The 20,790-nt window shown below is 55.8% G+C and overlaps 1 protein-coding gene across 2 annotated transcripts; it reads right to left on the bottom strand.

The window, feature by feature from the left end:
- Window positions 1-4,020: 4,020 nt before the first annotated feature.
- On the bottom strand, window positions 4,021-19,139 carry TRIT1 (tRNA isopentenyltransferase 1). 2 transcript variants are annotated; one of them, XM_069875033.1, is made up of 11 exons: window positions 19,004-19,139; window positions 13,398-13,538; window positions 12,873-12,971; window positions 12,518-12,666; window positions 11,507-11,649; window positions 11,110-11,221; window positions 10,549-10,661; window positions 9,367-9,444; window positions 7,820-7,929; window positions 7,370-7,487; window positions 4,021-4,664 (listed from the first exon to the last, which is right to left on the bottom strand). In XM_069875033.1, exons 1-11 carry the CDS (start codon window positions 19,133-19,135, stop codon window positions 4,522-4,524), a joined length of 1,338 nt encoding a protein of 445 aa, XP_069731134.1. In that variant the 5' UTR covers window positions 19,136-19,139; the 3' UTR covers window positions 4,021-4,521. The 2 variants fall into 2 exon arrangements, with proteins under 2 accessions (XP_069731134.1, XP_069731135.1); XM_069875034.1 differs by lacking the exon at window positions 7,370-7,487.
- Window positions 19,140-20,790: the final 1,651 nt, after the last annotated feature.

Genomic DNA, 20,790 nt, shown 5'->3' with positions numbered 1-20,790 from the left:
TGCATGAGGTGCGGGGACACCGCGCTGGGGTGCTGGGGCCAGGCAGGATGGACTCAGGGATGCACGGGGGGGACCTGGAGAGGGGGGAAGGGGCAGGTGTCATCCCCGGCTTCGTCCAGAGCATCCGACTGCAGAGGAGGAACAAACATCCCTGCGGATCTGCACTGACTGGTGGAAACGGCTCGGTCTCAACTGGTAGATTTTTACTGTGAGCAAGTAAATATCCATCACCTCTTCTTTTCTACATTTTTTTTTTTGGGGGGGTGGGTGAGTGAAATAAAATGACATTTAATCTGTTAGCGCTGAGCGGGGCTGTCTGTGCCGCGCCCCATCCTCGCCGCCCCGGGGTCCCCTCCCTCGGTGACGCCGCGGGGACCGGGGCTGCAGACTGGGAGCACTGGGAGGCTGCTCCGGGGCTGCCGGCAGGTGGCCCTGTGACACCGCGACAGCGCAGCCCCCGCCTCGTGGGGACCCCCGGGACCCAGGGAGGGGGGTCCCGGTCCCCAGGGTGGGGGTCCCGCCAGCAGCCGCCACCTCTCGCTGCCGGGGACACCAGCGCCCAGAGGCCCCGGGCAGGACGCGCCCCTGGCAACCACCCCCTGCCTCAGTTTCCCCACCCGGGCCTCCGGGGTGTCCTGGGTGAGGGAACAGGCAGGGTCCCCACAGCCCCCAGCGCTCCGCACCCCCCACTGAATTGCTCAGGGTGCCACCGAGGGGAAAACCGTCCCACCCCCATGTCCCCAAAGCCTCGTGGGCACCAACCAGGGCCCCTGGCCACGGCGGCACGACGAGGGGCAAAGAGGGGGCAGCCCTGGCAACCTCGGCTCTGGATGCCAGCGTTTCCCAGGCCCCGTGCCAGGATCCAGCCCTGCACACGAGGGCTTTGCCGCCAAAGCCGCCGAACTCCCGCGCAGCGCAGGGCACTCGCCTTGTTGCACAACCGCAGCCAACAGCTCCTTTTATTTTTAGGCTCTTGCAACACAGCTTCCTCGCAGCGCGCCCCAAAATGCCGCCATGGCACCGGGTGGGCCACAGGATCCGAAACGCCCTGCCCTGCTCCCAGCCTCAGCAGCTCTCAGAGCAACCCCACACACCAGCTGTGCCTCAGTTTCCCCATCAGCCACCTTCACCTGCTGGCCTTGCAATAGCAGCAATGCTAGTCAGCTCTGCTGATCCCAAGCAGACCCTGAGGGCTCCCTTCCTCTCCGCCCATCACCCAAGGCTTCGTTAAATCTCCTTGGGGCTCCACAGCACAATGATCCTACCTGGAAACCAAAGAAGCAGCCAGGATGTGGCTCTGTTCGGTGGCTGCAGCATTGAAGTGGCCGCTGTCCCCAGATGTCACCTTCCCCCAGTCCATTCAAGGCAGCGGGGCTGCATCCTCCCAGTGTGGGAACTGGAGCAGGACGAGCTGTGACAGCGTCACCACCTGGGACCTCACACGGGAGTTAAGGGACAGCCAGACCCTCTAAACCCACAGGCACAGACACCAGCTGGTCACCAGGCGAGGTGGCAGCTGCGCCACAGTGCCCAGTGCCGGCTGGCTCCTGGCCCAGAGCTGTAGCCCAGGTGCCCATAACATCCCCTCCCGTGCTGCCTCTTCCTTGCGAGCTCAGGGCTGAGGCCAAGCTATCGCTGCAGCTGTGGGCTCACCCTGGCTGTCACCTGCGCAGGAAGAGCTGGCATGGGCAGTGCGGGGGGGGGGCAGCTTGCTGCGGTGCCATGGAAAGGGCTGCAGAAGGCTGGAGGCGATGGGGATGCAGATGGGTGGATGCTGCCCACGTGCCCCTCACTGCCAGAAGCGAGGCTTTGGGCTGCACTGGATGCTGTGACCCCTGCACTCCCATGGGTCCTGTGTCACCAACACTGCCTGGCACCCAGTCCTGTCAGTGTCTGGGGACGGGAGCGTCCAGCTGAGTGGACTGCTTCGAGGACCGGCAGCACCACGGGGACGACGCCTCCTCAGCGAGGGCACGGGTCTCTTCAAGCCCAAGCTCTCCAGCCTCAATGCTTGGCCAGGCCAGGGCATTGAGGGCTTTAATTGATGGCCAGCCAAGCCACACCAGGCCTGCACTGTTTTCTAATCCCAGTGTAATTAATGACCTTATCTTTGGCCAAAGCCATTTAGATTAAGTGGCTGGTGTGATGGGCTCGGTGCCTCCAGCTGCACAGATGGAAGAGCTGCATTTGTCTGCGGATTAGTGGAGGGCAGATGGAGTGAAGTGCCATTTCCCATCCCGAAACCTCTCGGCACTGACAGCAGCCTGAAACTTGAGACCACAACAACTTTCTCAGCAAGCCCTCGCCAGACTGGAAAGGAATTTCACATTGTTTGTCCCTTCCTTCAGGAGACCAGGGAAGGTGGGCAGGGCCCAGAGCAAGAGGAGCAGAAGCAGAACAATGTCCTGGTACCAGGAACCGGTGTGACCTTTGCCAGGAGCTGCCTCGAGTCCTTCAAACAGCAGAAGTACAACAGACACCAGCTTCTTCCTTGGAGACCAAATCACCACAGGGGTGCTGCCCTTGGCACTGCCTAAACAAAAGCTGTGTCCTCATCAACAGCCCTTACCTCTCCAAGAAAACTCACCTGCTTCGTGCTGCTGGCAGGATCAGAGCATGTTTCCACCTTCCTTTCCTGGTCCAGGCTCAGTTTGAACAAGCAGGCGTGCCAGAGCCCTGTTCTCCTGGGACACGTGGGAGCTGCCACCCCCCCAAACCAAGGCTTGCAGGGCGAGACCCTGCCCAATATCCTGTTAGGAGCAGGCTCATGGACAGGACAGGCAGACCAGCAACTATGTCGGGAGCAGAGTAACATTTATCTGTGGGGATAACAAAGTTCATATTAAACCGATTAAGGATCTTAAATCCATTTCTAACGGTGCGGTCATCTGACTGCGCTCAGGAGACAGAGAAGATAATCTCACCCCTCATTCACAGGGCTGCCTGTTGATCCCAGCCTGGCCTGGGGAGATGACTCAACATGTCCATGCTGTCTGTCAGCAGACCACGCTCAGCACGTCAGCATCTCGTCCACCCAGGTTACAAGAACAGGGCTCCGGGCCTCTGCAGTGTGCTCCAGCACCAGGCTGAGCCCATACCCACATATGCTTCAGTCAGCGCAGATGGCAAACGGGTCTGGGCTGCAAAAGAGGTTCAACTGGCACTGCAGACAGACCCAGCAACATCAATGCAGTGCCCAGCATTTCAAAGCTGATGCCCAGATCTGCCCAGTGCTGGCAGAGAAAATCCAACTTAACTTCCCAGCTCCTCTCTGCATTCATTCTCCCTTCAGTCTGAGCTCCCAAGCCACCCCACACCAGGCAGCCACCCCACAAAGCATTACAGGACTAATTCAATGCTGAGGAACACAAAGTGGAGGTTTAACCTAATCTCCACCAGAGCAGGCACTTCCAGAGCCCGCGCTGCCCTCCCTCAGCAGGCTGAGACCTGAGAGATGGCTCCTGCCATATGGTGCATCGAAGGCGGCTGAAGGAAAAAACTGCTCTACCACCCCACAACCCTCCCAGCAGGAAGTGTCTTGATTCCATTTGCCAGAATCCCAAACGCCCTGGAAAAGGCCCTCTCGGTTTCACCCTGAGCAGCACACCAGGAAGTGCAGTGGCACAGACAGGACTCACGTCCTCCAGGAATGATGCCACAGAGACCAACCGCCTTGCAGACACAAGGAATTTGCTGCTCAGCAGCTCAGATTCAAATGTGGAGCTGGTTCTCACTGCCAAACCGCAAGTGTAAACCCCCGGGAATTCAGCTTTAACTAGGACAGACTCATCTGTTGCAAACTGGATGAGATCACTTCCAAGTTCCTGTTTAACAGGTGCCAGCTCCTCCTGCACCTGCTACAGGCACAGGGATCGGCCTCCACCGCTCTGCTGACATCTGTTCAGCTCCTACAGGAGCTGCAGGAAAGGTGACTGGAAGAAAGAATCAGGCCTGGACGTCCTGCTCTCTGCCCAGAGAGGGAATCTGGGCCACGTGGGAACAGAGAGCAAGAAAACGGCATTTGTGAACAGGGAGGGGAACCCACAATAATCCTACAACTTTATTTCCATATAAAAGAAAAAAATATCCTCTCCACAATAAAGGCAACGAGATCTCCCTTGGCTCCGGAGCTGTGCTCCCGGCCAAGCCGGAGGAGTGCAGGGTATTTCTGTCTCTGAGAATGACATGTTCGCACACCAGCAGGATCCACTCAACCATTCCAAGGCTAACACTGCATTTCTTGCGGGAATTAATGCCTGGCATGGGAGGATGCTCCCAGCAGCCTGGCCCCGGGGCCCAGCCCTTTCCAGTCAGGGCTGGGGAAGCATGGCAACATGGCGCAATGAGGCCACATGAAGAGAAGCCGATGCAGCCGATGGCCTTCGGCTGTCACTGACACACCTGCCTCATCCTGAAAAAAATGACTCTGCTTGTTCAGCTCAAGGCCACCCAGGACTACGTCACTTCCTTGCCGTGCAGGTGGCAGTGTCGCTGCTCCCCTTCCCCAGATGCTATGCAGGCCTACGGCAAAGGCAAGCTGCTCTCCTCTCCCAGGGTCTTTCCTGCATCCCCACTGTCCCCTTCAGTCTCTGCAGCACGGCTGGCAGCCTCCAGCTTCCTCCTCTTCTTCAGATGGTGCAGGTGGGACTTGGATCGCGTGTGAGCTGGAGGAAGAGGCAAGCAGAGCATTAAACTCTGGGGAACTTCGAGAAGGAAACACTCAACATGCTCCCCTCCCCACACAGTGCAGAACACCCTCCCTTCCCATCCTCCCACACAATCCATTCCCACAGAAAAGTGAAGTCCCAAGCTGTGCCCTGGACACTTCTCAGGACGCCTACAGGCCAAATTATCAGAGCCCAGAGGGGGTTAATCCTTCCAAGCCTTCTCCTGAATACAGGAAGGACTGGGAGGGGAAAAAAACTAGCTCTGGATATACAGAAGACTCCAGATTGTCAGGATTCAACTCTCTCAGCAAGTCTGCTCCCGAACAAGACACAATGCCAGGAGGAAGGGAGAAAGGAAAGTGTTACCCAAGAGGCAGCATGTTGCAGGATGCAGGCAAGGTTGGGCAATACTCGCCACCCCACGGAACACTGCCAGGATCATTTGTAAGCCTAGATGCCACACCACAGCACTGGGGATATCCTGTACATCTCCAGCGTGGATGGGGATGAAGCCTGGAGCACAATCATGCTTTTGCATAACTCCAGGGCAAGGCTCCCAGCTACAAGAGCACTTCAGCAGGAGCTGGATGGGAGCAGAGGCGTAATCCCAGGGATCAAACTTGTACTGACACAATGGGGCAGCAGGAGCTGTATTTCCATTTGGAAACACGTAGTTAAGGAGAGTAAAACCTCACATATCAGTGGTATTATCTAAGCAGCAGCCGCTTTGTCTAACCAGACCAATGTACTGTCTTGGCAGGGTGGTTTTGCTCTTTCCAAGAGATCAGAGCAGCAATTAATGCAGCAAACTTTTCAAGCAGGGCCTTAATTAAACGAGGGAACTGCTCACTGAATCAAGGCCCTCAGGTGTTTTCCAGCAATCCTTTTCTGCCAAAGGATGAAATTACACGCAAAGCTGCTGCTTTATCACAATGCTTCAGGGTCACCCTCAGCTTGAAAGAAAGCCTCACCTCCTACAATTTGTCGCAAAGCAACACCAAAGTACAGAGTGGCCAGAAGCAGCACTGGTTCCTGCTGCTGTCTGGGGAGCTGTGCTCTCTTAAGTCCATAGAAATCGTTAAATTGGATGATATCTAAAAATCTTCCAGAGCCAGCGGGGTACTGGGAAGCAGCTCCCACAATTTATCTGTAACCTGACTGAAGGAAACAGAGCGCATTGCAGATCAACCCAGCTCCCACTACCGCTTTCACTTCCCTTTCAGCTTTTACATTTTGCAGTTACAAGTAACACCCAGGCTTTGGACCATTTTTCTCCCACCATCTAGGGATATGAGCCAAATTCAGCTGGGTGCTGAGAACAACAGCTGGTCATGGTGGAGAAAGGTATTGTCATCATCTGTCAGAGCTTGGGATGACGTCCTTAGAGGACACGTCACTGCAGCTGCAGTGCTTGAGGCATCTCTGTCAGAGACTGCAGTGGTAGAACAAGGTGTAGAGGTTTTAAGCTGAAAGAAGTGAGATTGAGATGAGATCTTAGGCAGAAATGTTTTGCTGTGAGAGTGGGAAGGCCCTGGCCCAGGCTGCCCGGAGGAGTAGTGGCTGCCCCATCCCTGGAGGTGTTCAAGGATGGGGCTTGGAGCAACCAGATCTTGTGGGAGGTGTCCCTGCCCATAGCAGGGGCTGGAACTGGATGGCCTTTGAGGTCCTTACCAACCCACCAAAATATTCCATGATTCTGTGATCTTGAGGAGCTCCCACTCAGTCACAAAACTTGCTGGACCTGTAAAGATGGCTCAGACCCTGACAGCTTTCAGAGTCCTCTTGTTATGGAGAAGTAACAGCTCTTTCAAAGTACCTCCAAGCTGAGACTGGCTAAAGTAACAATTACACTTACAAACTCATCTCACCACAATGAGCTTCCTATCCCGAGCCAATTTCCATCTTTGCTTTCAGCAGTTCCCTGGCTTGATAGGAATAAGCAACTCTTTCATACCCGATGATGTGGGAATTTATCTTTGCATTGTGTCTGCATATACTGCATGTGGGTAACACATGGAGACCTACCAGTTCCATTTCTGCCGTTAAGTTTCTCCACTACTTTTTGCTTCTGATTCTCAGCATGAGCCTCACAGCACAGATAAATTCACTGAGTTAATCCAGCTGAGCTCTTTTAAAGTCTATTGAAAATAGAAAATCCCTTTCTATTACAGCTAGGAACACTTTTTTTTTTTAAAAAAAGAAAACAAACAGACAAATAGGAGATGTTGGAGCAAAACTGAGCTATTAAAAACGTTAAGAAACTTTCATTTTACACAGCAAAATTTTAGAAGAAACAAATTTGTTCTGTGCTTCTTGACAAAGTATCTGAAGTGCTGCAAAAGACTGGAGCCCTGACTAAAGGCAGACAGCTCTGAGGTCTGATGCTGCGTATCGATCCCCACGCCTGGCGTGACAGCAGAGCGCAGCAGTGTTTACTGGCTGCTGGGGAGGGGGGGAAGCCTGGCAGATGGCTGCTGTGGCACGGCTCCTGCACCCCCTCCGGGCTTGCAAATGGCTGCTTTCATACATGCGCTGTAAACAACCCTAGAAAGCCCAAGACCATGTGCCGAGGGTCATCCAGCCAAGCAGAGACAGACAAGAAAGCTGCTCTGCTCCAAAGAACTGCCTCGCTCCTTCCCCCTACGTAACTGTGCTCGTGTGTCCCCTCCCAGGCGCTCTCCCCACTCCTTGCCAGATCCTACCTGCCCACTCCCTGTCCCCGATGATCAGTCGGTTGCAGAGCTCACACATGCGATGACTCCGCTTGTTCTCGTTTACATCGTACTCCATCCTCACAGGCTTTGCTGGGGGCTCACGACCCTGTAGATTAAATAATGCCTCAAACTGTTTTCTGCAGTGAAAATCTGCTTGGCTGCATTCACTTTGGTAGAGTTCGGGATGTGGACTTGCTGTACATAGATGTTAAGGTTAGCAGGGCAGAAGCTGCAGTTTTACCATGCCAGACAAGAAGAGTACGGGGCAGCTGGAGAAGTTTTCAGCTTAGACCACAATCCTCTGCCACTGCGAGGAAAGCTCAAGGCTGGACATATATGCAGGCAGCCCTGCTCATGGGAGGGACTAAGGGCCATGTTACAGGGCCTGGAGATGGCTGAGAAGTTGGCTTCTCAGTCACGGCTTGTGTTACTCAGTACCTGGATGAAGCTCTCCACAATCTCCAGAGCTGGCTTCAGCACATCCTCCTCCCACCGCAAGAGATCAGACACCTCCAAGCCATACACGGGGGGCACGTTGGGCCCAGGACCTACAGAGACATGGAAAGGCAGGTCACCACCATGACCCCCCTGCACCCTAGCAGCCATGGGTTCTGTGCAGTCACCAGGGGATCTGTTCTTTCCTATCTAGATGTCCCTCAGCACCCAGAAGCAAATGGCACCAGCCTTTCCAGAGCCAAAAGTAGAAACCTCAGCAAACAGCAAGAACACTTAAGGCCTCAAGCAAGCACTTTCATTGTCTGCCTTTGGGACAGCATTATGAAGTCCAAGCACGCTGACAGTCCATTGTAACAGCAAACACTACTCACTACAGCCCAGCTGCCATAAGAGAGCACCCACTCCCTCAGGAAGTGTCACTGTCCTGCCACAGCTCACCTGCCTGCAGACACGGGGCACACAGCCCCACTCGGACAAAGCCATCAAAGGCTGCCGCGTGCCAGCCACCAGCAGGTGCTGGTTTTTATTGCTATAACCACAAACAAGCTCCCGACAGGGCTGGTCTGAAGGACACCTGCCACCAGAAAGGTGAGCCTCAGCCACTGAGCACATGGCTCCAGGAACGCTCTTGCACCTCGTTCAAAGCCTGTCTTTTGATTCGAGTTTCTCCCTGCCTTTTTTTTCTATTGTTGTTTTGCCCCTACCAAGCACCTTTCAACAAGTGCCCGGCTCCCAGCTGCCACTGCTGGCCCTGCTCCAAGGCTGGGGCTGGAACAGGGAAGTCCTGCTGGCTCCCTGCCACTGTGGTGAGCATGGACCAGGCTGAGAGAGCCAATGGGCTTTTGCTCCTAATCTGGAGGGCAGCTGTCAACTAGGCTATCTGCCCTGTGTGGGTGCAAGGGGAGAGGGGTTGTGTTGGGCACCCCCTCCCCAAGCCCCTTGGGAGCCACTGGAGGGACAGGCTGCAGGGACACTGTGGCTATCGTCCCCTACTGCTGCCCAGCACAGGACTGAGCCTTTGCTTGCTTTGTTCCATAGAAGCATTAGCCATCCTGGGGGTACTTCTGTTGGCAGGGGAAGATCTTCCCTTGACAGACAGCCCAGGGTGCAGGGGGAGCACTGACAAGGAGCTGCCTCATCGAGAGTCAGGGCAGGGAGGCTGTGGGCAAGATAAACATGGACAGTGCTGGGTGGACTGTGTCAGAAGAGCCGAGCAGCTGCTCTGCAACCCAAATGCGTGGGAAGGAACTGGGGCAGAGCCTCGTAGGTGAATTGGGACACTGAGTGCCTGTCGCTCCTAGAAGCTGGCAGCAGACACCTGCTGAGCCAGGGCAGCCCGGGACAGCAGAAGGAATCCAGGCAGGATCACCTGACCTCGGCCAGACTTGCATCCACCCCAACACTGCTACTCCAAAGCAAAGCAGCCACTACTCTCTTCTCCTGAGCTGGGAGCAGGGGATGTGCCGAGGAGAGATGAGAAGAGACGTGAGAGCAAGGATGGCAAGGCAGGGTAGGAATAGAGGACTTACGTTTCAGGAAGCGGTTTCGGACCCATTTGTTCTGTCTCCGGGCATATCTCTTGGTCACTTGTTTCAGGGCCTGGATCCCTTTGAAACAAAGGGATTAAAAAACCCAAAGGTCAGCGCAACACCACAACCCGAACTCAGGCCAGAGTGAAAAGAGGCTGTCAGCTACAGTGAGGGCAAATCACACAAGAGAAAAGTTAGTACCAGGCACACTGAAGGAGTATTTCTACTGTCAGTCAGAGGTCTCTGAGTCATCACTGAGAAATAGTCACCACAGCAAAGCAGCCATGCCCTGCCAGACAGTGTAGGGGCAGCAACAGCGCAGAAGGGCTGGGCAGGGTGCTCCAAGTGCCCTTGAATTTTTTCACTGCACAGAGAGGGCCTGACAATCTGTCCAGAGGCTGCACTGCTCTCATAACATCTCAATGAATGTTTCTCTGTACAAACAGAGCCCAGAACTCCTTGTCCTACCCATGGTGGCCCCAGAGGACAGTTTACCACTGTACAGCCTGTCAATATTTAGTACCAGACTTATCCTATTGTCTCCTTGGCAGACACAACAAGCCCCTAATGCACTAGACTTGTTTTCAACCCTCTTATAATTTCTGTGGTTTCCCCAGCCTCCACCTCTGCTTCGCACTGAACCTTCCTTGATAAAGACCAATTCCACCTGGGATCTCCACTGTGCCGAGGAACAGAGCAGCTCTCTCCTCTAACAGCAGCACATCGGTGCAGGCATACGCTGAAGAGTGTGTCATTATTGCCTCATGCTGTGATCTGCTAGATCCCCAGATCCCTTTCCCCCACTCTGCTTCTGAACCACACACTGAATTCTGTTTCATTCCTTCTTCCTAGCCCTGTTCCCCATAGCATTTACATCCTAGCTAGGATCCCATCACCCAAGCCACCAGCAGACCAGTTCCAGATCACAAGTCACATCTTGCAACAGGGCCTAGGGGAAGGGAGGGAGGAATTGCTCTGGATGCGCTCAGAGATACTCTCCAAGCATGGAAAAAGGAGTCCCTGCCCCCTTGGGCTGGCAGAAGCAGAAAATGCACAGAGAAAGGTGCAGCTCAATTCCAACAAGATCTGCCCTAGCTCTGAGCTTGGTTCAGACCATCAGGAAGTGTCCCCTAGAGCTGCGTGGGGCTGAGAGACGTAGGGCACACAGGGTGCTCCTCCCACCTTTTTCCAGCAGCAGGGCACTGGTCTCAGGTGAGCAATTCCCCTCACTGATGAGGTACTCGTGGAACTCCTTGAAGCCAATAGACTGGAAGATGCCGTGCTGGTAATCCTGCCTGGGGAACAAGGCAAGAGGCAGGGGTTAAGATGGTCTCCTTCAGAACAGTGGGAGACCTCAACCTTCCTCATAACAGCTGGGGTGGTGTCCTCAGCGACAGCTCACGTCAGCTTTGCTGGGAGAATGTTCAGGCAGCACCGAGTAGTTTTTACTGAGGGGAAACGTCCCCACTTGGCAGGTACAGCCCAGGCAAAATCAATTCAATGTTGAGGCCCACAGAGACTCTACTGTGTGACCAGCCCTGCTCTGCTGGCTCTGGCAGAGAAGGGCAGGGAGTGCTGGAGGATCCGGCTGCTACAGACCTCTCTGCAGAGGTAGGCACCCATCCCATCTGCTGGCCGGAACAGGTGGTGCCAGGAGAGAGCTGGGAGCAGGGATACATCAGAGCCCTACATGAGTCTGGTAGGAAGGACTGGGAGCAGAAAGTGAGCTGGCTTCTCACCCACCTGTTCTCGGCCACCTTCTCTCTGTTGTAGCGCTGGTGGAAGTCCCGCAGCTCCTCCAGCAGTCCTGCAGCCAGCATATCATCCACCCGCTTCTCCAGCCGCTGGTCAAGAGCTGGGAGGAGGAGAGCAGGACACACTCAGCCACTCGGAGCTGTGCCTTCAGGAGACCCACAACTGGACAACACACTAGGACACGCTGTGGCACTGCCAGCCTCCCGAGCCACCCAAGGAAGGGAAAGCCCAGCAGGCAAAGGGAGCAAGTCCTCTGTGATGCCCACTGATGCCAAAGGAACTGCAGCCTTGTTAAGGAAGGAGGCTGGGGAAGGAGCAGGGAGTCAGCCCTAACTCTGCATCACTGTGCTCAGCCAGCCAGGAGCTGTGCAAAGCCCAGTCTCACCTGCCTGGTCTGCATGGAGCCACAGGATGCAGGAATGTGGGTACTTCAGGGGCCCCCCCAAGGGTCCTCCACCTTCTTCTTCCTGCTGCTGGTGTAAGATTTCACTGTGAGGGATCCCGGTCTCTTCAAACACTTGGAGGCTCCTGTAAGCAGAGACAGACAGAGCTCAGAGGCTGGGCGAGGAGGAGCATTTCCATTTCCCCAGCAGCCTTGGGGACTCCAGCAAAGGGAACCACAGACACTCCTGCAATCCAATCCTCTCATGTTGGGGGAGGGCAGGTTTCTGCCTCATCCCATGCCCAGCATCCTAAGCACACCCAGGTCCTGGGGGTGCAGCGCAGAGCCCAGCGATGGCAACTAGGGAGCCCAGAGCACAGCCACCCACTCCTGCCTGGAGCAGAGACAAGCCCTACAGGGGATGGGGTTCTGGCTCCAGCCCTGCCCTTTCCAGCCAGGAACGGCTGCAGGGAAGGGGCCAGCCTTGCTGATGCCAGAGAAGGATGCGAAGCGTCACCCCAACTCAGCCCAGCCCAGCCCGGGTGGAAGAAGCTACGCAGGCTGCCCAACCCTCCATCCCCCTGCACCGTGCGAATGGGGTGGGCGGCATTCTGCTCCCCCGGGCCAGGGCTCAGCTGGGACAGGCCTGCCAAAGCGGCAAGTCTGGTCTTGCTACCATGCTTTTCCCACAGAGCACAGGTATGTTACTGAGCCAGCACGGCAGCTCACTCTTTAAATAGCTCCAGATAAACCCTGCTGTTGGGGCACCACAGCAGGAACACCATGCTGTCCTGGACCCCAAAGGCAGTTCAGTCTGGAGGGCGCATGGCCAAACATCTCACATTCCAGAGAGCTCCTAACACCAGTGCTCCATGGTCCCCAGGCACCTTGCTAAGAGGCTACAAGCACCCACCTGGGGTGGGAGAGCCCATCTTGCCGTGTTCCCAGGCTCATGATTTCCTCAGGAAGGAGTGCTAGCCCTGGCAGCCCCTGTCCCTGGCACACCAAGCTCACCTGGCCACTTTGCGCTTGTCATGGGGGTGCAACTTGGCTGCCATCTCTGGGTCCACCTGGCTCAGGCGGCGATGGAGCTCAACACCGTCCAGCTGTTCCAGCTCCACTTTCCTGTCAGTGACTGGGCCAGGGGCCTTGCCAGCCTTCTCCTGCAGGGAACAAGGCAGCCTTGAATCAAGCCATCCACATGCAGGCCAGCACAAGCAAGATGAACCCCTGACCCAGGGCTGAACGAGAGGTTTTGGGTTCTCTTTGACCCACTCTAGCATAGGGAACACCACGTCCACTTGCAGGAAGCCTGCTCTGAACATGAGGCTCACCCTTTCCCAGGGGGATATGCAGCCCCAAACCATACCTTGGTGTCGACAAGGACCTTCCAGAGCAGGGACTCAATATAGTAGTTGGTTCCTCCCACAACAATTGGGATCTTGTCTCGGGCAAAGATATCTTCAATGTGTGACAGTCAGGGAGCGTAAGCAGAGATGCTCGGCAGCGAGGGAGAACTGTGGAGAGCACCCAGACTCCTCTCCCACCCCTAAGGAACTACTGAGGCTGCAGGTCACGGTTACAGGTGTCCCTCCTACTACCTTCTGCTACCCCTGCCAGCTACCACCAAACTCAGGGACACCCAGGGGCTGCCAGGTAGGGCAATACCCACCTCAGCACCACCACAGCGACTTTCTGCAACCAGCTCTGAGGTGAGGCTGGGAAAATGAAGCTCCAAGCACCCCTTGCCAGCAGCACCCTCTGAAAAAACAGAGTCCACCGCAACATGGGGAGTCCAAGGCTAATGCAGACACTGATCTCTCTTGCAGGCCTGGCTGCAAAGTGGGGAAGTTCATATCTGCCCAGCCAGGCAGGCTGTAGTCTGAAAGGATATCAGAGCCACGGCTTTGTCTCTGAAGTCCACCACTGTGTAGTTAGAGACCAGGGGATCCACAAAGCTGATCATGTGGTGCCTGCACAGACGTTGCTCCTGGGGAGAAACCTTGTTTGTGATGATGTCCAAGCCCTTGTACACCTGGAGAAGAGACTAATCCATCATTCACCTCTGCATCCCATGAAACCCCCACCAGTCCTTTCCCACACACAGCCACTGCCCACGCATGCCTTGTTCAGACAAGACAGCAGAGATCTTGCCAATGCCTGCTCCTGCCAGAGCCAAGCTGCCTCTTTGGTGTTTGTTCCTGCCCACAGGAGACAAACCATGAGTCCAACTGCTCACAACTGCTTTCCTGGTCTGATATAACCCTGCAGTTCAGGACAGATGGGATCAAAGAGCAGTGTCAGAGCCCGGTCAGCATAACCAACCAAGCCTGGCTTCGAAGCATAGAGCTCCAAAAAACCAAAGGTCACAGCCTCCAAGGTGCAAGCTCCTCATCTGCTGCCCTTGCAGCTAAAAGCTCAGGCGTGCCTCTCTTCAAACACCTGTCTCTGGCACAGCACCGCTTCTCATAACACACAAGCATCTCTCCAGATGCAACATGCAGCTTCGTGGAGCCTCCTAAACACGCACAAACGTTTTTGTCTCGTGCACAGCTTGAACACCTGGCGTTCCGCCTGCTTCCTGCTCTCACTGAGCTGGTCAGGAACAGAGAGGAGAATAACACACAGGAAAGAGAGGCACTGTCCTGCACCACAGTACCAAGAGACATTGGTGAGCACAACCAGCAGCATCTCACTGCTTCGAGGTACATCTTCCATCTCAAGTTTGGGATACACAGCCTTGGAGAGATGCTGGTCTTCAGCTAGATAGCAAAAGCAAAACAGAAAGAAGAGCCACCCAAACCAGCCCCTTGGGAGCATTCTTGGTAAAAAGCCAAGGCAACACACGATCCCAGCAGCATGCATCTGAACCACAGCCCAAATCCACCCTCCAGGCTGCACAAAGCAACAGCCACAGCCCAGCTTGCAGACCCAGGCGGCGCAAGTACCAGAGCCATGTCCCATCCCCCAGTGGGCCTGGCTGGGTCCCTCAGCAGAGCCCTTTCAGATGAGAGCATCTTCCACCTAGGAGAAGGGAGGAAGGCTCCTTGCCCTGCTCCCCACAGCATCCAAACACAGCCCGCCTCGGTGTGGGGTGCCCCCATGCCCAGGGCAGTGCCTGTGGGTGCTGTGAGACTCTGCAGGGGTCAGAGACGGGACCTGCACCCTGAGGATGCTGGCAGCAGGCGCATGGCAGCAGTGGGGCACATAAAGCCTTTCTGTCCAGCCCATGCCAGGGTCCAAGCACCCTTCATGCCAGGGAGTGGCCAGGGCTCCACTTCGTGCTGCGGTCGCGGGGAGGACGTGTTTAGCTCTCAGCACCTCCCCACTTGGAGCAGCCTCCCAAGCTTGGGATAAACTGGCCTGATGGGAGAAGAGACTGAAAACGGCTGTACTCATTTCCTTTGCCATCACCCAGAAATCACCACAGCCAGAGGGCCAGACTTCCAGAAACAAATTTCCCTTTAATCTCCTCTGAGAAGCTGCCAAGCCTCCAGCTGCAGCACAGCCTCCACCCACGACCTCCTCTGGTCCCAGAGAGAAGGACAAGGTGACACAGAGGTGACCCACGGGCAGAAGGCATGGAGCGGCAGCAAGGGCTGACCCGAGGTTAGTGGAGCAGGGAAGCCCGATCCTGCCCAGAGCAGTCATGCGAGCTGCTGGGGCTGCAGCTCAACAGACACTCCCCATCACACTTAACTCTTGCGTTTGCTGCTTCCAGGGTGAGGGCCAGACCCTGCTCCAGGTCCCTCAGTGGAGCAGGAGGGCAACTAAATGCTCTTCCTTTCTGCCCTGCAGAACCCCAGATGGCTCCAGAAGAGGCCCAAGAGGCAGCTCGCTGCCAGCATGCCCCATGGTGGGCTGCAGCCTACTGATCCTCCTGGCCTTGGGCTGCGCAGCACCACTTGACACAGATCTCAATCAGCACCTAAACCCTTTGAATTGGGTAAGCTCTGACTCAGTGCTTTCTCTCCTCCCGCAAGGGCCAGTCCAGCCCTCCAACTCCCACTCATCTGCCTGAAATCACAGTCAGTACAGACGCTGATGGGAAGGCTCAGAGGCAGCCAGAAGCTCCCAGAGCCCTGCACAGGCAAAGCTGGGATTTACAGTTCAGGCTCCAATCCCCCAAGGTTCTTCCAGAGATTAAACACCAAGAGCCTCCCCGAATATCTGGCAACAAGAAGAGGAGGAATGTGGTGTCTGTGTGGGCTGGCAGGAAACAAAGGCAGCCTTTTACACACACACAGTGGAGCTGGAGAAGGTTTCCATCAGCTGTCAGCAGGGCCTCGCACCCAGACGTCCTCCCAATGCCCATTTCTATTTTCAGCAAGCGACTCAGATCAGCCTTTGTCGCTTTCTAAGGCCCCAAAACAGATTAGCAGCAGCCTGGAGCTGCAGTCCTCGAGACAGCGGATACAAGACAGCAGGGACACACAGAGGACTGAAGGTGCTCAGCCTTGAGAGAGTTCTCCCACCCCTGCACTGAAAGCAGCCACTCAGCCCCACGTCTCACCCCACTGTGCTGGAAGGTCAGCGCCATCTCCCCTTTTAATGAACGGGGAAACCAAGGCAGGAGACACAAACATTGGCTGTCCTCGGGAAACGGTGCCCGTGAGGATCCTCAGCCCATGGGCCAGGATGGATGGGCTCTCTCAAACCCTCGCTCTGCCACCAGTGTATGCACAATCCCAAACTCTGTCCCAGAGATGGGCACGAAGGACCCAAACCAAACCAGGGTGCAAGGAGAGCACAATTCACTCCCCTCTCTGATCACTGCCGTGAGAAGGATGTCAGGAAGGGCACTTAGGATGTCCTGGCTTGACACGCTGACCAACATAGCCAGTGTGCCACAACAGCGTTTGGGGGAGGACTGCATTGCGACTTCAACATAAGAAATACAGATGGGAGAATGGGATCAGGGGCGGATAGGGCCCTCCAGGAAGCAAGCTGGCACCAGGACTGCTTCGCACACACTGCTCCATTAGGAATGAAGAAAAGGGACTGGATGCACCACCTGGCCTTCCCAGGGAATTACTTACTCCTAAAGGAAACTCAATGGGATGACAAACGAGAACAGAAAGGACAAAAAGAAAGATTAAGAGGCCATCAGATTAACCAAAGCTCCTGAGCTCCATGCAGGCAGCACTAACTCTGTAAATTTACCACAGCACACAGCGCAATGGAGAGTGCGATGTGCCTGTGTGCAAGGGCAGGTGGGCTAGAGGCTCCCAGCCTCTTCCCAAGCCTGGCTCCAGCCCCAGCAGATGTCTGAAACACTGCCAGCATTTGTCAGAGCTCCGCGAAGCCCGCACGATGAATGGACAGAGGGGGCTGAAGGTGATGCTGTTGCTGGCAGCTGTCAGTCAAGAATGATCAATGGGATTTTTAAAACACAGCCACTCTTCCACAAGGACACCGGAGCCAGCTCTGCATGGCAGAGGGATACGCAGAGGGGAGACAATATTCCACGGGAACAAAGCCAGGAAGAAAACAGACCCAGTTGGCTGTCTGCGGCTGCCGAAGCAGGGCATGGGGGTTAGTGGAGCGCAGTGGGGGAGGTGTGCAGGCGGGTGGCTTGAGGCTGTGCCTTCAGGCAGCTGGGGCGAGGAGAGGCTGGGCTCCCCGCCTCGCTGCCCCGAGAGGCCACGCAGAAAGCATGCTGAATTAATGCTGAATTACGGGATAAAAGTAGCAGAGCTGCTGGGCTCTCACTCCGCTGTCACGCTAGAATGAGATTAAAAGGAAAGGAGGACAAGAGCCACTCGAGCCCAGATGCCATTGGGCGCCTGCAGCCAGAGCCCTCCCCGTGCCTGCATTCCCATACTGGGACCTGAAACAACCAGAGCACACTTCAAAATGCACACTTCAAAACACCCACCCGCATGAAATGCGAGCCTGCAGCATGCCAGTTGGCTCCAGCCATGTCTGCAGAGCTCAGGATGCAGTCGAAGCCCCGTGTTCGCAGCATCGCTCAAGTCAACAACCCCCTTCCCAGTATTAAAGCCTGTGTTACACTGGGCTGAGAGTCACGAGGGCTGAGAATCTCAGCAACCACAGCACACAAACAGGCACAAATAACCCAACAAATGCTTTGGGGCCTGTTTGTGTCAGGAAGGTCAGAACTAGTCAAGCTCTGCTCAGAGACATTTCTGAGCAGATGCTAGAGCAAAGTAACTCACCCTGGAGACTTAAGAGCAGCTGACTAAAGGCCACCCCAGCCTGGACAGTGTCTGCAGAGAACACCAGCCAGCTGGCAGTCCCAGGCTCAAGAAGAGCTAGATGGATGTGCCAGCCCTCACGTTACAGGCTCACAACACCAGCCATACCTGGTGGCTCACGACGGCTGGGCAGCTGCCCCACAGCCAGGCAGCGTGGGGCAAAGCCTCCGTGTCTCACCTCCCCTACAGGACTTGGTCAGTTCAGCTCAGACCTCAAATGCTCCTTCCCCCAGAGCTTAAGGAACACATTCCATAAGGCAAAAGCTTCCTGATTGCTCACTCCAAATTCAGGAGAGGGAGTTTTTAAACTTAGCTCTCCAGGATACAAGCAGTGACTGGCATTGGCAGCCTAGGGCAGGACAGCAAAGGTGGCTGCAGGACAGCAAGAGGCGATCTCTGGGCAGCACGAAAGGCCACGTTGGCAGAAAACACCTTTTTAGAAAGCATAATAAATACATTAAACATTAAACTTGATGGAAACGTGAGAATTATTTGATAAGTTTTGCTGTAGCTAGTTTGTATGTTTAATTATCTCATCGTATAGATCTGTCTTGCAAGATGTAGCTGGTTTAGGTCAAGAGATGACCTGTCTCAGGGCTGTGAGAATTTGTTGATGTGCTTAGTTGTCTTGTAAGATACAGCTGTTTTACATCAGGAGATAACCTGAAGGGAGTCTCCAGACATGGCTGGATAACCAGGAAAACAAAAAAAACCCAAAAATTCTTTCAGGAGTTACACAGTTCTTTGTTTAAAACTAGTATATATACACCTACTGCTTTTGTAAGCTGTTATGCCTTTTTTAGAAGGGCATCTGATTCAGCACTGAATTTTAAAATAAAAATATTATTGCCTTTGCTCCGACGACTTTCTTCTTTTCAGTATTTTACCAGTGAATGAGCGTTTCTCATAGAAGGTTCAGGCATTAAGAGAGAGAATCCTGAAAGCATCGGTGAGGAAGGAAAATATTTTGCTGAACACTCCCCAGCTGCCCGAGGCGGCCGGGGCTGAGGCCGAGCGCGAGGCCGGGGACGGTTCCTCGGCTCCGCCGAACCCGCCCGGGCACCGGGGGAGAGGGCAGCGACGCCCCCGCAGCGGGACCCGCCGCGCCCAGCGACCCGCAGCCCCCCTCGCCGGCGGCACCGACCGGGGCAGCCCCGGGCCCCGCCCGCCGCGTCCCCGCGGGGACCGGCCCCGGCGCTACCGGGTCCCCGGGCACGGAGGTTCCGGAGTCCCCGGGCCCCGCGTTACCGGCCCCCCGGCCCCCGCTCTCCCGGCCCCGCACCTGCATGGCGTCGGCGCTGACAATCTCCCCACCGAGGCGCCGCCCGAGCTGCAGCGCCAGCGCGGACTTGCCGGTGCCGGTGGCGCCCAGGATCACCACGAGCGGCGCGGGCCGGCGCAGCGCGGCCGCCATGGCGGGGCGGGGCGGGGCGGCGCCGGGGGCGGCCTGGAGGGACCTCAGAGCCCACCCAGTCCCCCCCTGCCACGGGCAGGGACGCCTCCCGCTGCATCAGGGCCCCGAGCCTCATCCAGCCTGGCCTGGAACCCCTCCAGGGATGGGGCAGCCCCCCCTGCTCTGGGCAGCCCGGCCTCCCCTCTCTCATCGTGAAGAAATTCCCACTTATATGCAGTCTAAATCTGCCCGTCTGCAGTTTATACACATTACCCCTCATCCTATCACTACAAGCCTTTTTTAGACAGCCCCTCCCCAGCTTTCTTGTAGCCTCTTCAGGTACTGGAAGGTGGCTATAACCTTCCCCAGGCTCTTCCCTGGGGGTTCTATCCCATCCCCCGTCCCGTCCACCTGCGCAGTCCCATGTCCTGCCTGGGGGCTCCAAACGGCCCCCTCCCCAGCCTGCTCCTTGGGGGATCTACCCCAGCCCCGGCCCCAGCCCCCTCCCTGTTCCTCGGTGTCTCCCCCCGCCCCTCCACGAGGGGTTCTGCCCCGTGGTACTTTGAGGAGAGAAGGATGCTGTTGCCGAAGCAACGGGGCGGGGAGGGGGCATGGGGCCGTTGCCATAGCAACAGAGAGGCTCGCGTGGCCGTGGCAACAGCAGCCTCCGCGGAGGCTCGTCGCCATGGTAACGCGGGGAGATGGGGAGCAGGCGGCTGTCACCGTGGCAACAGAGCAGAGGGAAGGCAGAGGGACGGTTGCTGTGGTGACAACGGGAGAAGGGTTTCTGCGTGGCAACACACATCCCGAGCCTTGGCAACAGGAGCGGGGGCTGCGGGCAGCGGCGGGGGGGGGACGGGATTATCGCCGCCTCGGGGAACCTGCCCTAAAAATGTGCCAGCCCAGGCGTGAAGGCGGCACCGCAGAGCCCAGGGCCAGGCTGCCCCGCACAGAGCCGGGAATGCAGAGGTGGGGTGGGGGTTACAGCCATCCGCCTTAAAAAAATGTAACCCTATCCAGTCTGGAAACAGAGTTGTGATGGTTACAGCCAACGCTGCAAACCGCAGCACTGGACAAGCAAGGAGCCAAAGCCCTGTGTGTTTATTTTGTTCACTATCAACCTGCTTTCCTCACCCTCCCCATGGCAACGTGAGAGGAGACTCTAACAGTCAGGGAAGTTTCAGGCAGGTGTATATTTATGGAAGCAGGCTTTAAGCAGGAGAACTCAAAGGTATGTGCAAAACTGCGGCTGCTGCTCAGCCTGGTTTGAGCCTGGCTACATTTTCCGTTGATGATGGCCTCAGTCAGGGGATCTGCACATCATTTCCAAGAAGAAGAATGCTTTATACACCCTGTACGCCTTCAGCATGAAAAGGAAAAGCATGCCTTATTGCAGACCTTACCAGGAGGGTCACTTTGAAATGAACGCAGATACCAGCCTGCGAGCATCAGTGCACACACAACAAAAATAAATGTTTCAGGGACTGGTACGTCTGGGCTTTGTTTCCCGCACATGAGCAAGGCATCAGATTTAGGTCACCCTGCTCAAGGTTTAAGCTGCCATTGCTGTGAGCACCTCTTAATACAGCTCTAAAAACACTTTGACACAGCATGATGCAACACGCAGAAAGCACAAAATGCTGCCATAACCAAAGGGAGCAGGTACTCAAGAGCTT

The sequence above is a fragment of the Phaenicophaeus curvirostris genome, chromosome 23, assembly GCF_032191515.1.
Source record: "Phaenicophaeus curvirostris isolate KB17595 chromosome 23, BPBGC_Pcur_1.0, whole genome shotgun sequence".
Classification (NCBI taxonomy): Eukaryota; Metazoa; Chordata; class Aves; order Cuculiformes; family Cuculidae; genus Phaenicophaeus; species Phaenicophaeus curvirostris.
The sequence above is the reverse complement of the archived record's forward strand: the minus strand, read 5'-3'. Positions and strand labels throughout refer to the sequence as shown.